Source organism: Vicia villosa, linkage group LG2 (genome assembly GCF_029867415.1).
Source record: "Vicia villosa cultivar HV-30 ecotype Madison, WI linkage group LG2, Vvil1.0, whole genome shotgun sequence".
Taxonomy (NCBI): domain Eukaryota; kingdom Viridiplantae; phylum Streptophyta; class Magnoliopsida; order Fabales; family Fabaceae; genus Vicia; species Vicia villosa.
The window spans coordinates 159,683,467-159,698,954 of NC_081181.1; the positions used below are offsets into that span (position 1 = coordinate 159,683,467).

Genomic DNA, 15,488 nt, shown 5'->3' on the forward strand with positions numbered 1-15,488 from the left:
ATGGAAGATAGAGAGTTATATGAATTTCACTTTTTTATGATTAATTAACCGTAATGATTACTTTTAGATATTGGAATTGATTTGAAAACTTGTAGCATGCAAAAGAAATAATGATTGTTTTTAGATATTGTCAAATATTAAAGACATAAGGGATGCTAATATGAGTTGATGATGAAAAACGACAATTGAAGGCATGAAAATCGGATTAAAATATTTGTTTAAACTTGGACATGAAATTAATTTTGGTAGACATCGATTTTCTTATTATGATAGTAGTTATTATAATAGTAGATCAATTATTTTTTTTTAAAATATTAATAATTGCAAATGTTAAAAAAGAAGACTAATTATTATCACCTAAAACTACATATTCCCAATGACATTTTCTTCAAACTTCTAATTAAAAAAGAATATTAATTATTACCACCTACAACTAAAACCTACTACAACTAAAATCTACCTCTATTGGTATATCAGATCAATCTATTTTTTTGTCTAACAGGTTCAGTTTAATCAATGACAAAGGATTGCGATAAAATAAAATAAAACTATTTAATATTTTATTAAATAAATTAGGATTGGAAAACAAAAAAAATTAATCGTGTGAATTTTTTTAGTCATAAATAACTTTTAGAGATATTATTATTATTATATATTAATTTTAAAAATATTATTATTTCTATGATTAATAATTTGGGACTGTTAACTCAACATAATATTTTTATTAGGTTGATTAATGTATAATTGTTATTAATAAGCTCTTACGGTTGATTATTATGAAAATTTAATGAAAAATGAGACTGTTCTCCCATCGAACCATCTCCACGTTTTTTTTTTGTTAATGTCCTTGATGCAGTCAAAGTTTTTACTCTTTTGTCACTGGAAAAAAAATACATTAATAAATAAAAGGCAAGTAAACCAAACGTAGAGGTTGGTGTGAATCATAAATCTACTATAAATCGAAACAAAAATTTGATGAATGAATAGAGTGGGAATTCAAAAGGTTAATTTTCTGTTTCCAATATGTTAATTTCTTTAACCGAGAAAAATTGTTGGAAGTATAATAGGGTTTGGGAAAAGACTTTAGGTCAAATATGATTAAATATGATTAATATTTAAAGTAATAAATAACATTGTGCGGAAGAAATTAGAAAGGACTGTGGTTCAAAAGCGGTGTTTGTGACTCTTCTTTTTTCACGTGCGACCTTTCTGTTAAAAAATAATGCATTTAAGACTTGTTAGCTACAATTAACATTGAGAATCAAAATAATTAAATTGGAAAAAGAAATGAAGCATGCTTGAATTATTTGAAACATAAATATTTGACACGTAAAGAGTCACATAATAAAAATGGTAATAATTTAATTGGAAGTTTATATATACAGTATGCTTGTCTAATTTATACTACATATTTTATTCGTTATCATTTGGAACTGTAATTAATGATGGTTAAGAAAAATTAAAGATGAATTCTTATTAGCACTAAAATTGTGTTTTTCATGAAAAACAAAGAAAGTATATTTAATGCATTTTATAATTATTTGTGTGTAGTTAATTTTTTATTTAGATTGAAATAAATAAATTGAAAAATCATATTTAATTTATGAATTAAATCAAATCCTAATCCTTTTTTAACTCTCCATTGAACTTCAGTGAATCATATATTTAATTTATTGGTATTTAAGATGGTCCTCCGAACTATGAAGACACTTTATTTTTGGTGAAATTTTTATATGAGAGAATCGTAGTCAAACTCTCCCGTGAAATCTTATCCTTCCTTTTGAAATTTTATGTGAGAAAATTGCAATCCCAATTTTAAACTCTCCCGTGAAAGTCATGTACCAATTTTTTTCAGTTAAATATATTAAAAGTTTTTTTTTTAAAGAATTAAATATGAGGATGTACACTACTTATATATATTATTTTTATAAATAGTAAATAAATATATAATAGTTGATATCTTGGCCTTTTGTTTTAAATATAAAAAAGAAATAAATTTGTGTCTTTCATAAAAAAAAATTGTTTATTCATCAATCATAATTTTTTTCATGTTTTTTAATAAAAACAAATATATGTATCAACTTTTAGAATAAATGTAACATCTTATCATAAATAAATGCTAACATTTTTTCATGTCAATTTTATTTTTATTTGTATCATGTAATAATAATATATATCATTTTTTATCAGGTATATGATATTTTTATTTAAAAAATTTATAAAAGAAATCATACTTAATTGATTGAAACAATTTTTTATAGAAGTAAATTATTGTTGTCTATAAAATTATAATGTAATGGAATAAAAATAACAAAAATATTTAATTTAAATTGCAAATCCAATAGAAAAATAGAATATTTATCAAATAAAAAATAAGTTATAATTTTCTTCATAATCTTGTATTATTAGAAGATAAATTATTATTTTTAGACCAACACTTTCCATTTTTAAAGGTTGAAATATATATTGAGACTAATTTACAATAAAATAGATACTAAATAGGCGAATATTTATTGTATTGGTAATGATTGTGTTTTGGAACCTATTAATTAGGAATTATTATTATATATTAAATATAAATTTAAATTTAAGATGATCCACTCACTATAGAATCTCCATTTTAAATTTCTTCCCTTTGATTTTGATTTTTTTTAAATATATTTCATTAATAATAATAATAATATTAATTGAATGATGGACATACGATATTCACATTCTCATACATGAACATACAATTAAAAATAGTTAATAAATCTACTATAAAATATACAAAGAATAACAATTTTGTGTTTCATAGAAAAATGGTCAATACCAACTCTTTCTTTGTATTTGATATATTTAATGGAATGAATATAAATTAGATTTAATTTCATCAATTTTTTTATGGATATTAAAGGAATGAATATAAATTAAAATTAATCTCAACTATTTTCAAGGTGGAAGATACAATAATGCGTATTGAAAGATTTTATATGCATTTAATTTTTAATTTTTAATTCTATACAAAATCTTTTTTGTATGTTTATTTAAAACTATTTTATACTGATTCCTCCCTTTAAATTTGAATCATGTCAAGGTACTGTATATTTGCAAATGTTAAAAAAGACAACTAATTATTACTCACCTAAAACTACATATTCTCAATGACATTTTCTTTAAACTCTCTAAATAAAAATGATGTTTAATTATTACTACCTACCACTAAAACCTACCTCTATTGGGTCCTTTAGTTTTTCACCATGAATATTTATACAACAACCTATATATGTTAACTAATATATTATGATAAATTTAAAATTCAATGTATTTTGACTCTTATCTCACTTTATTAAAATCATACGTGTATAATATAAACCGTAAAATATAATATTAAAATATTTTGGTAAAATACAATTTTAATAATATTAATTATATTTTAATAGTGTTTGTAATGGAAGTTAATATATTATTTTTTTTAAAAGAATATCACAAATAAATCAAATTGATAGATGGTTAAAAAAATATTACTACATCCCATTAATAGAATAATGACTCATTTCCCATTATCCCATATCCACCCATTATATATTTTTATTATAATAATGAGTCTTTAATATTAAGGTTAGAAAAATATTACTACAATCCTTTCATAAAATCTACATTTAGAAATTGTAATTACGTTTAAGGGTAATGAAAAAATTCCTTAAAACAATAGAATAATTATAGTCAATTATGTAATAAAAAACATCAAAATTGTAGGGTATAGTATCAATTATTTACTTATTTATAAGTCTTATAATCTATATATAAACAACCTATTGCAATACAATTAAACATATTTGTATAGGCTCCACCACCCACCACTATTAACAGACCATTGAAAATCGGCATAATAATGTGAATCTGTGTTGGCTATGCATAGAATCATATATCTGTATTAATTCCTATAGGCTAGAATCATATATCTGTATTAATTCCTATAGGCTGGAATAATGATGGATAACTTGTAATAAGAACGATCACGATCACGCTTTCCTTGCAAAGCAGATGCAGCAATCCCAATGATTCAATACTTTTATTAGAAACTTAAAACATATGTAACATAAAACTAACAGTTGTGCCATTTTATTTTATTTTTTGCCATTTATGAGCATATTAGTGTGACTGTATTATTCAAAATTATATATTACTGGATCCAAACTCAGTTCACAAAGACTTGAGTAAATTCAACACAATAACAAAATCAAACAAACAAATAAAGAAAAGTAAATATGTGAGAAAAAAAGATAACAAAATTCTCACGGTAACAATCACCAACTTACCAAACAAAATATTTAAGGTATCCAGATATCTATCTGTGAAATCAACCATTTTAAATTTAATGGGAATTAAGTATACTTCCAAAATCAAACACCTTAATTTCTAAAATTATCAACATTTGAGTACAACACTGATTTTTCTGTCAATATTTACAAAAATCAAATTCCTCCAGATTTCTCAGCATAAAGACTTCATTTTCCTTATATTTAAGTCTAAACAAAACAGTAAAAAAAATCATTTTTCTCTCATTAATTCGTTAAAAATATTTTTTTAATAAAAATATATTAAAAAGACTTATCAATTCAAAAAAGTAGAAAGTAAAATCTGATCGATGAAAAGCAAAAAAAAATTAAAGAAATTACCTTTGGAGGTTTCGAAAGCATTGTTGGTTTGGGAGGAGAAAATGAAAGATTAGGGTTTTAGAAGGTTTGAATAGTTGGGGATTATGTTGTGGGTTTTAATAAGAAATCTTAAAGCAGTCAAAATTAAATGAAGAAATTGGAAAGAGTTTGCCATGGTTTTGATAAAGGATGAATTTACGGTTCTCATGCTGAATGATGATGCTTTTTAATGGATCAGTCACGATTTAATAAAAAAATAAGAATGGGAAACAAAATTGAATCGGTTTTGAAGATGACAGTGGAAGAGGGAAGGACGGAAATAACTTTGAGAGGAAGTGAAGATGATTTAATATAGGGGATGAATAGGAGAAGAAGAATGAGAAACGTTTGATATGTTTCCAATGTCTTTTCAGAGTAAAAACAGTGTATTTTCCAATGTTTGGGAAACTAAAAGCGTGTGATGATGGAATATAGCCTGTTCCAATAAAAGGATTTCAAATAATTAGGGCTGCTCCAATTTAATTATGTTTAGATGTGTAATTACTCTCAGGGGTATGCAAAACCATCTTTAATTGATTGTGATTAGGGTAATTAAGGGAATTTGGTGGTAATTGATTTTTATATATTAAAATAGATATAAATCAAAATATATAAATATATATGTTGTGTGGATATGAGGCGGACTGGGTACTAAGTTGCCCATACCCGCACCCATACCCACTTATTTAAGTGGGTAATTACCCGAGCCCGTACCCATTTATGCGGGTTTTTACCTACCCATTGTGGGTATTCAGTGATTCAAAAAAATAAAATATAATTCAGTTCTCAATGTAATAGAATATTAATGGAACGACATTCCTCGCCAAGACAAGTTCTTTCGTTTATGTAAAAAAAACTCTATTGCCGCAGATACGAAATATAACCGTTTCCATCTCTTTGGATCAATACATTTTTTAGTGATGTCAATACTTTGGATCAATACATTTCTTTAGATCAATACTTAGGAACAAAGTTTATGTGACATGCTCACTTTAAACACCAAAATATAAATTGAAATGAACTAAAAATATGTATAATAATCCATGTCTGAACTTGCCTCTTCCAAAGATTTTTGGCCTACCAAAATTTCAGTTCATGCATAGGCAAGTTTCTTATTGAATACTATAACACACTTGCATAACAAGCAATACATAATACAAACCACACAAGCAGATAGCTTTGTACATTCAAAGAAATCAACAAAATACAGATAAGGAGAGAAGGAACAAGGGCAAGCAAGCTCAATAAACTTTGAGATCATGCTCATGTTCCTACCCTGAACAACTCCATAGTTCATACACTAATCTCCATTGTGTCCAATATTTGTTTTTGTTTTTTCAACTCCACAACACAGATAATCTACAAAATACTAGTCATCAACAGGGTCCCTTGGAGTTTCATCTGCGCTGCGTTTGATAGTCATGACAGGGCATTCAGCATGCTTCCAACAAAATTCACTAACAGTGCCAACAAAAACCCTGCAAAAACATGACAACTCAAAATGGTTATTGACCGTAAGTAAGTTACTCGTCGAACTGGTGAACAGATTGAACCAATCGAATCAGTGATTAGATTGAACCAATCGAAGCAGTGATTCACTGTATATATAACACATCATTAATAACAGTTAGCTATGCTAATTAATCCTAGTAACATACTTCAGAATAATAAATTGAATTCTAGGAGCTATGATGCACTCATGAAATTTCATTAAAAATTTGGACAATTCATAATGGAAAAAGTGACCATGCACATACTTTTGGAAAGGTCCAAGACCTCTGCTTCCCACAACTAGTAAATCTGGACGTAGCCGTTGCACCTCATTCAATATCACATCTTTGGGATCACCCTGCTTAATCCATGCTTGACAGGCCACCTACAAACATATAAATATTTAGCTTGCCTGCAGGCATATTATAGACGTTTATGAAGGATATATATTTTCTACAGTCATGTGGTCAAGCGGTCATAAATCTTGACCATCAGATGAAGATCAAACAACTCATATTCCTTGAAGGCCAAGAATACGAGCTGTACAATTTTCACCCAGCAGGCAAGGATTCTTGACAGTAAAGAATCTGTCTGTTTCTGAAGAAGTTAAACAACAGCTTCTTAAGATAAAAAAAGCTGATTTCAACTTCTATGAGAAATTGTTGTTTAAAAACCTTAGCCATTACCAGATTCATTAAATATTTCTTTTACAATAAGTGCTCATGTTTATCCAAAACAAAATCTAAAATCACAAGTAGAGCAGAAAAAATATTACCCCAATTTCATTACACTTATTGACAAAGTATTCCAGCAGATGAGTCCCTCTAACCCTTTCTTTCTCTTTCATGTTCTTAAAGTCTTCATTTGATGCATAGATACTATCCACGTCCTCGTAACCTACAAGAGACAAAGGCCACAAGTACAGCCATTAGATTGTAGTTCCCATTATTTTGCTTTGTAAAAAGTAAATAAATTCCTCACTAGATTAGATTCAAGTTCAAAGTAAAGGGTCAGCAGATCACAAAACACTAAGGAAAATGCAAGTGTTTTCAACCAGAGATAGTTTGTTTTAAACTCTAAATTAGTGCTTCCACAAACACTTCCTAAGTTACAAAACCAAAATTTGTTTCACAAACGACCTAATTAAGCACTTATAGCATAAAATCAATTGTCATATATGCATTTGTGTTAACTATGAAGCACGGACACCTCTTGGAGTAGACGTGTCGCAGTGTCCCACACGTGTCAGAAATTTCAGACAAGTGTCCCCAAATAAATGATATATTTTCTTAGCTTCGACACTCTTTAAATGATACCCGATTGTAGAACACGTGTCAGACAATTTAGACAAGTGTTTAAAAAAGAATTTGTTTTTTTTCTTTACTTCATACCTTATACATTTTTTAAGACAAATCTCACAAATCTAAAACGGTTAAACATATATTGAAACAATGTTATCAATGAAAAATTAAAGACAACAATTTTGATTAGAATATTTTTAACTATGTTAATATTAGATGGATAAATGAAGTTCAAATACTACGGTGTTGGTGTCCTATATTTTTGACATTGTCGGTGCCGGAGTGTCCGTGTCGTGTTGTGTCCCGGTGTCCTATATTTTTTACATTGTCGGTGCCGGAGTGTCCGTGTCGGTGTCCGTGCTTCCTAGTTTGTGTATAAGATATTCCTATAACAAATTAAAATAAGGTCAAACCATAATCATAAACTATTGTCACAAGCTATCCTAAAAAACTTACAGAAATAAGTTGAAAACAACTAACAATCATGTCATAGGCAATTTTCACAAGCTCTCTCAAACAACCTTTTAAGTGATTATACCAGTAGATAAACTTAATTAAGTCAATCCAAACCGTTATAAGGAATGCTCTTTCATCACAGCACAGCTATAAGCTCTTTTCATAGCTAACTTGGAGGGTTTACTTAAACGAGCTCAAAACACCTTATCAGAAGTCGTTTTCCATAAGCTCAAATGAACTAATCCAAACACGTCCTAAGATAACAACACTAACAAGTAACTACCACTGCAATCTCATCAAACTCAATCTACACAAAGTCGCATAAATCACACAAAAATCACAAGAACTTTCACACACCATATAGTCAACAGAAACTACAACAACGAAAATCATAAAACATAATCGAAATTCAAAACTAATTCCAACAAGAAACCGAACAAGAAAGTAAAAAAATTGAACTTGATGAGAAAAAGGAACAAAACCAACCATCTTCATCAGGAACTTGAACATGAAGAAAAAGAAGATTGAAAGAAGAAACATTGTTCCGAACAATCTTCTTGATCGTCCATTCGAAAGCACCTTTGCTACTGATTGAAGGATGAGGATAACCCTTCAAGCTTGACTCGTTCACTCCGATCATAATCCGAGTCACCTCTTCTCCCATTTTTCCACTGAGTCAACTCGTTCTCTTTCGCAAGATATTTTCTTTTTAATTTAGATTTTAAATAAATGTATTGCGTATTTATAATAACAACGCTCTAAAAATTCGAATTCTCAACGATGTGATTACACGGGACCGGGAAATGAGGTGTCGTTTTGTATTAAAACGGTGGGGACCTCATCTAAGCCACAAAAATGTCAAAACGACAATTGATCAACCACGTGCTATTTCTCTGGAAAAAAACATGTAAAACTCTTTATTGTTTTATGATTGGGACTTGGGACAGGTGTAAAGGGGCTATGGCTCCAAAATTAGTTACATATGCCATCAAGAGTACAATAGAAGTAAATTATTTGCTTTCAGAGAAAAAAAAAAACATTATTAAGCCAAACTCAATTTGCAGGGGTATAGGGATAGTAGATTCGAACTCACACCATCCCATCACTTATTTAGATGCAAGAATGTGGATTCCAACTCCCTATATCTCACTTATTTATTTTTAAAAGATGAATTATATCTACTAGACTACATGGTCAAAGAAAAACCATACATCCACTTTATTCAACAATTGTAAAAGTGTTAACTCTTTATTCCTAAAGATATGCGAGTTTCTTTCTAATAAAATAGTCTAAATACAAGTCAATCATATCAAAATACTTACGAGAATCGATCTTTTAGCGCATTTGACAAATCCACCAAATTGAAGCAGATCATACAAGAAAATACGAAAAACATAACAGATATTAAGCCACTTAAGAACATGTGCCAATAGATTCTAAAAACATACACATTCAAAAAGTATATGATTAACCTTTTCTGTTTTTTTACATCCTTCTACACATAAAAGTGAATCAATATGAAAAATTCTTCGAGGTAAAAAGAGACATTTCCATTGAAGCTACATTGTGTCAGGCAATCTAAGACATCATAATTGTCAATATTCTCCCCATCTCTTAGTCAACATTTGGTACCTTTAACTGATTAACTCTCACTAAGACTGAGCTTCCAATCTCATTTGTCCAACTTATTTTTCTTTAAAAATTATTATACAACAAACACACATTCCTGACCAAAGTTTCTCTATTGAAGAAAACCTGTTTATTCCCTCACCATTAGATGCTACTCATAATACTAACGTAGAAACATCAGGTCCTCAAAATCCTTCAACTGTTCAAATCCTTAAGTTTGATCCTTCTCCAAAACAATCTAATGATTCCTCTCCAATACCTGACCTTGACTTGAATGTGGCATCCCAACTCTCTCTGCAAGAGATAAATGACAACCTTAATACGATTCTCTTCCAATATCAAGCACTCACTCAAAAATTGCTTATCTTCTGCTAAGTTGTATTATATTTTCAGTTGTTGCACTCATAGTTGTATGTCTGTATATTTCTATATCACGCATCAAAACTATTATGAAATGGACTAAGATATGGGAATGTATGTATTATATTTTTAGTGTCAACCAGACTTCATATTTCAACAAAATTAAAACATAAATAGCTTATATTCTGGGGGAGAAAAATATAAAAACATTTAGTCTTTAAAAATTACATAATCTTTTTTGCAGGGTAAGCTTCAGCAAAAACAAAATCTACAATGTATTTTTCAATGATCAGAGGTTTTTACACGTTTAGTTTTCAATTGATTTATGTCATCTTTGAATTATTTAGTAAAGCATTTTGTTGTTTTCTTCTTCATTTAATGCATGGTTGTGTGCTTTAATGTTTTTAGGATCATATGGAGAAATCGGAATAAATCAGTGCAAAACTCGGAGTTTCGAAGGAAGTCCAGAAAGCATGTTTTAGGAGGTCTGACACGGGTGGTCGTGTTGCTCGACACAAGCCGTGTCAGGAAGAGAGTTGGGGCGAAGCTTGTAAACAATGGAAGACAGTGGTGCAACACGGGTACTCGTGTTGCTCAACACGGCCCGTGTTGCTCAGCCTGGGACTCAAACTTGAAAAGATAAATGACTGAGGGTCAACACGGCCTGTGTTGGGCAACAACGCTGATTTCATAATTTTTAGTATTTTGTTATGTAGTTAGCCTGCAAATGGTACTTTTGATATTTCCAACCAACATAAGTATGTTTGCACTATTTAGAAGAGTTTTTGAGAATGAATTAGGGATATGTTAGAAGAGGGAGAATTATACGATTGATAAGGGAAGCCTATTCAATTGGAGAAGAATAGAGAACTTTCATGAGCGGAGGCAATTGAAGATCAAAGTTCATCATCCATATCGTAATGTCTCTATTTGATCTTGTTGTAATTTCTTTGGATAATATGAGTAGCTAAACCCCCAATGCTAGGGGGTGTCCATGATTAACATTTGTGATGATTCTGAATTCCGAATTTCAATAATATATTTATCTTTTACGTTCAATTTAATGGTATAAGGTTTTTAACGCTTTCCTCGTCGGACCAACAGGATTGAAATATGACTAACAATTAGGATGGACCTCCATTGTTAGGGTTTTTATACCATTATACTATAGTAGATATCACCTAGGACCAGGGATACCTTATAGTAACCGGAATATTCTTGATAATAATAATGCTTGATTTCATCACTAATTTTGAAGGATTTTGGGATTAGGATTGAATGTTCAAAGGTTTGCCCACTAAGGACTTAGGAGAAAACACCCTTAAGAACCGGTAATTGATAAGTTAGATTTTGTTAGTGAAACAAGGGTTTAAAATTGTTATATGTTAATGCAGACACCTACCCTGGCATGTTACTCATATTTGCCCAAATTAACCTTTTAAGCTTATTTGCAATTTAATTCGTAATTTTCAAAACCAAAACCCCCAAGGCTTTTTGCTTAATTGAATTCAAAATAACTCTATAATATCACGCAGTCCTTGAGATCGACATTCGGGGAATTTTCCCTTTATTACTACAGAGACAAAATAATACATTTGCTATTTTTTTGATCAAGTTTTTGGAGTTGTTGTTGGGGACTGCCATAGTATAGAGTTTTTTTTAGTTCTATTAAAAAATTTTTGCTCGTCAACTAAAATTTTATTTTCAGCTTTATTTTTGTTATTTTGTTTAATTTCAACTAATCTGCTCTAATCTTTGAATGCGAGGAAAATCCTCAGTTGATGTATCTTTTAACGCAGAACCTGAAAGATCTTTGCACGCTAGGCTCGGAAAAGCTAAACAAGAAAGGCTAGAAGAGTCAACCGTATAACCTTTAATTCCAGAACCAGAAAAAGAGGAAGAAGTTTCAGATCATTCTGGCCATTCAAATACAGGGTCAAAATCTGATACAGAGTTAGAGACATTTATGGGGGGACCTAAAAAAAGGCTCCTCAAAGACTATGGTGTTGCGAATACACCGGGTGGGAGACTAACAATTGTCAACCAACCAGTGAATGTTCCTAATTTTCAATTGCATCCAAGTATCATCACTCAGCTTGAAAGAAATCCTTTCACCTGAAAGGCTAATGAAGATGCAAACAAGCACTTGCAGAGATTTTTGACCATGAGCACCACTCTGAAAATTGATGGTCATATTGAAGAAGCAAAGAAGCTAAGGATGTTTCCTTTCACCTTAGTTGAAGAGGCATAAGAGTGGTTCTATTCTCTCCTAGCGGGCAGTATCACATCGTGGGAAGATATGGAAAAGGCCTTCCTGAATGAGTATTTTCTAGTGCCACTCTTTCTACGAAAAAAGTATGAAATTATGAACTTTAAGCAGGAGGGTGAACCTTTGGGAGATGCCTACAAAAGATTCAAGAGGATCCTCATAGCATGCCCATCTCATAACATGAATCATGCTAAAGAGATGCAAGTGTTTGTTAATGGTCTCAAAATAAAGACAAAGCAGTTGATCGATACAGTAGTCGGTGGCTCAACTAATTTCTCAACAGCCACTAGCATTAGGAAAATCATTGAAGCGATAGCTGCAAATGAGCGTCTGGAGTTGTATGACAGGTGTACTGAAAAACCTGAGGGTATAATTGATTTGAAGTTGGAGACTTCTAAAATTCGGGTTGAAGATGCGATAGCTGCAGAAGTTGAAAATAAATTGAAGGCTATGAATATAGGTACACAAGAGGTGGCTCAAGTTCAACAAGCTCAACCTGTAAGCTGTGAAATTTGTAATGGCCCTCACCAAACTGTGTATTATGTTGTAACTTCCAAGCAGATTGAAGAAATAAAATTCTTAAGGCAAAACAATCCGTATTCTAACACCTATAATCTAGGGTAGAAGAATCAAACCAACTTCTCTTGGAAAGATCAATAACAACAAGGCCCTTAGAAGGTTGAGTGGGAGGTCGCTATAGAGAACCTCACTAGACAATGTTCTCTATTTCAAGAAGGTACAAGAAGCAACCACAGGAATACAACAACTTCAATCAAAATCCTGGAAGTTCAAGTGGGGGCAGATAGCACAACATATCACTCTACAGGCATAAGGCACTCTTCCAAGCTCAACTGTGGCAAATCCAAAAACAAGAGAAAACTAATGTTGTCACAATAAGAAGTCAAAAAGCGTCAGAGCCTAAATAAGAAGAGGAAATAGATGACAACTTCGTCATAGAGGTAGATCTTGAAGTGAGAGGAAATCCGAAAGAGCTCGAAGTAGTGGTACCACCGGTTAAGCTACTTAAATAGAAAAATAAGAAAGAAACTAAACTGGTAATCAAGCTACCTTTCCCCTCCAGAGTGACAAACAAGGATTCAAAAGAGAAAGACTTTGAGAAGTTTGCTGAAATGTTCAAAAAGTTGGAGATTAACTTACCTTTCTTCGAAGCACTTGAAAATATGTTTGCATACAAGAAATTCATGAAGGAGGTAATTTCAAAAAAAAGGTCAGTGGGAGATAAACCAGAAATTGTAACTGAAAAGTGTGGTAGAGTCTCTCCAAAAAGGAAGATCCCAACCAAGAAAAAATACCCTGGAGCAGTAGCAATACCTTGCACTATCAATGACAGAACATTCAAGAAGGTGCTAATTGATTCTGGTTCTAGTGTGAGTTTAATGCCATTGTCTATCTTCAAAAAAACTTGACATTGGAAAGATAAGAGAAAGTGAGACAAAGTTGAAATTTCCTTATTACACCATTAAGCAGTCGTATGGTGTCATACCCCAAAATTTGCCCATGCTATTTTTTTTATACACAAAACCAAATCAAAAGACAAAGCTCCAAAACACACTCTCCTATACAAAAGCTTTGAACTAGGGTTTGATTAATTCAATGGAAAATCATTGAATCAATGGCTCAAGGTGGTTCCATAGGGTCACTAACATCCTAAAGTATCTCCATATCAAGTTTCAAGTCAAACAGAGCAAATTTAGTCCCTCAAATCCTGATTAGGTCAACAGTCGACTCCCAAGGGCAAAATAGTCATTATACAGTCAAGACTCAAGATATTTGGTCAACAACATCCTCATAACCCTAAAATCATCATTTGATCAAGGGTTGATCATGATGATGCAAGGAAAGATCAGAGAAGTCAAAAGTCAAAAGTTACTATTTTGGGCATGAACTAAAAAAAGTCAACCAAACTTTGAAAATTCACCAAATATTCATACTTCATCAGAAAAATTCCCACCAAAGCTCATTTTGAAGAGAATTCATTCCTCTATCCAATGGTCCAAGAATCAAAGCTCACAGGTCAATGGTTTAAGAATTATGGCCTCATACATTACAGGTCCTTTTCAAAAGTCAACAAAAAGACACTTTCTTTAAAAGGACATAAAATGAGAATGAAAAATGATTTTGACATGGAACCAAAGACATTGGTTAGAGGACTCTCTAAGGTTTCCAAAAAGTCCAAGAACACCCCCATACCTCAAAAGTTGAGGGAGATATACCTTGTCAAAGTTGGCTAAATTTTGAAGAAGAAATGTGAACAAAAGAGCTTCAAAATGAATTTTCTTGCAAAGAGGCCCAATATGTTTTGGCCCAAGCTTGTTCCCCAAGTCATCTAGAAGCTCTAATTAGAAGGCCACGAAATTTTGATTAAAATTTGATTTTTATATGAATTAACATTCAATTAAATCATGATTTAATCAAATATTTAGAAGGAAAATTGAAAAGATTCAATTTATCTTTAATTTCAATCAATCCAATCCTCAAATATATCCTGTAATCATCATAAATTCGTGCACAAAAAGATTGGTAAAAGAAGATTGAAATTGAGCCATAATTAAGGAAAATTTCTTCATAATTTCAATCAAATTTCCATCACATTGAATTCTTGATTCAAAGAGATTTCCTTCAGTTTTATTAACCCTAATCAGTCTCATATATATACTGATCAAAGCCAGATGCAAAGGACACGATTTCTGCCTCCAAGAGCTACCAAACCCGAGTGAAAAATTCAAGAAAATTTTCAAATTCGGTTTCCAAGTTGCAGGCATATTCAGGAGTTCTTTTTTATTCTAACACCTTCCAAGGACTCCACTGAACGATTTCAGATCATTACCAGGCTCCCTCGCATCAAGAACATCTCCATGTAAGTCAGTTTCTGAGCTTTTAAAGTTTGTTTCGATTTCAATTATACACGCATGATTCATGGATTCCAATTGCATATTTGTGTTTTCCTTAATGTTATAATCGATTCTGGAGAATTAATCGCATTTATACGTGGTTTTGAGTGTTATGCCATGGCTAGGGTTCATAACCTCGAAAGGGGGTTTTTCGATTAAGGTAAAATCATGTGAAATTGCTGGTTGTTATGAGTTCAGGGTACTTGTACGATCCTGTTAAGAGGGTCGCGCCAAATTTCTAGGGCGTCTTGGTCGTATTCGTTGTTTTGTAGGTATAAAAGAAACAAGATTTTACAGCGCATCTGCAACAAGCGCTGTAAAAAGTCGTCTTTCAGAAATTCTGTGGAGAAGATGATGACGCGTCCTCATTCTATTGGACGAGCTGCGCGCG

At 31.2% G+C, this 15,488-nt stretch overlaps 1 protein-coding gene across 1 annotated transcript; it reads right to left on the reverse strand.

The window, feature by feature from the left end:
• Window positions 1–5,686: 5,686 nt before the first annotated feature.
• On the reverse strand, window positions 5,687–8,657 carry LOC131647244 (universal stress protein A-like protein). The gene is made up of 4 exons (XM_058917153.1): window positions 8,414–8,657; window positions 6,946–7,067; window positions 6,437–6,555; window positions 5,687–6,157 (listed from the first exon to the last, which is right to left on the reverse strand). The coding sequence occupies exons 1-4, from the start codon at window positions 8,589–8,591 to the stop codon at window positions 6,049–6,051; spliced, it is 528 nt and encodes a 175-aa protein (XP_058773136.1). The 5' UTR covers window positions 8,592–8,657; the 3' UTR covers window positions 5,687–6,048.
• Between the last annotated feature and the right edge of the window lie 6,831 nt (window positions 8,658–15,488).

Bases quoted from the DNA above. Each gene is read 5' to 3' on its own strand.
- LOC131647244 (XM_058917153.1), bottom strand. From the start codon at position 8,591: ATGGGAGAAGAGGTGACTCGGATTATGATCGGAGTGAACGAGTCAAGC. The intron at 7,068-8,413 runs GTTGGTTTTGTT...TGTCTCTTGTAG, and splicing joins TCAAGTTCCTGATGAAGATG to GTTACGAGGACGTGGATAGT. The intron at 6,556-6,945 runs GTAATATTTTTT...ATATGTTTGTAG, and splicing joins ATAAGTGTAATGAAATTGGG to GTGGCCTGTCAAGCATGGAT.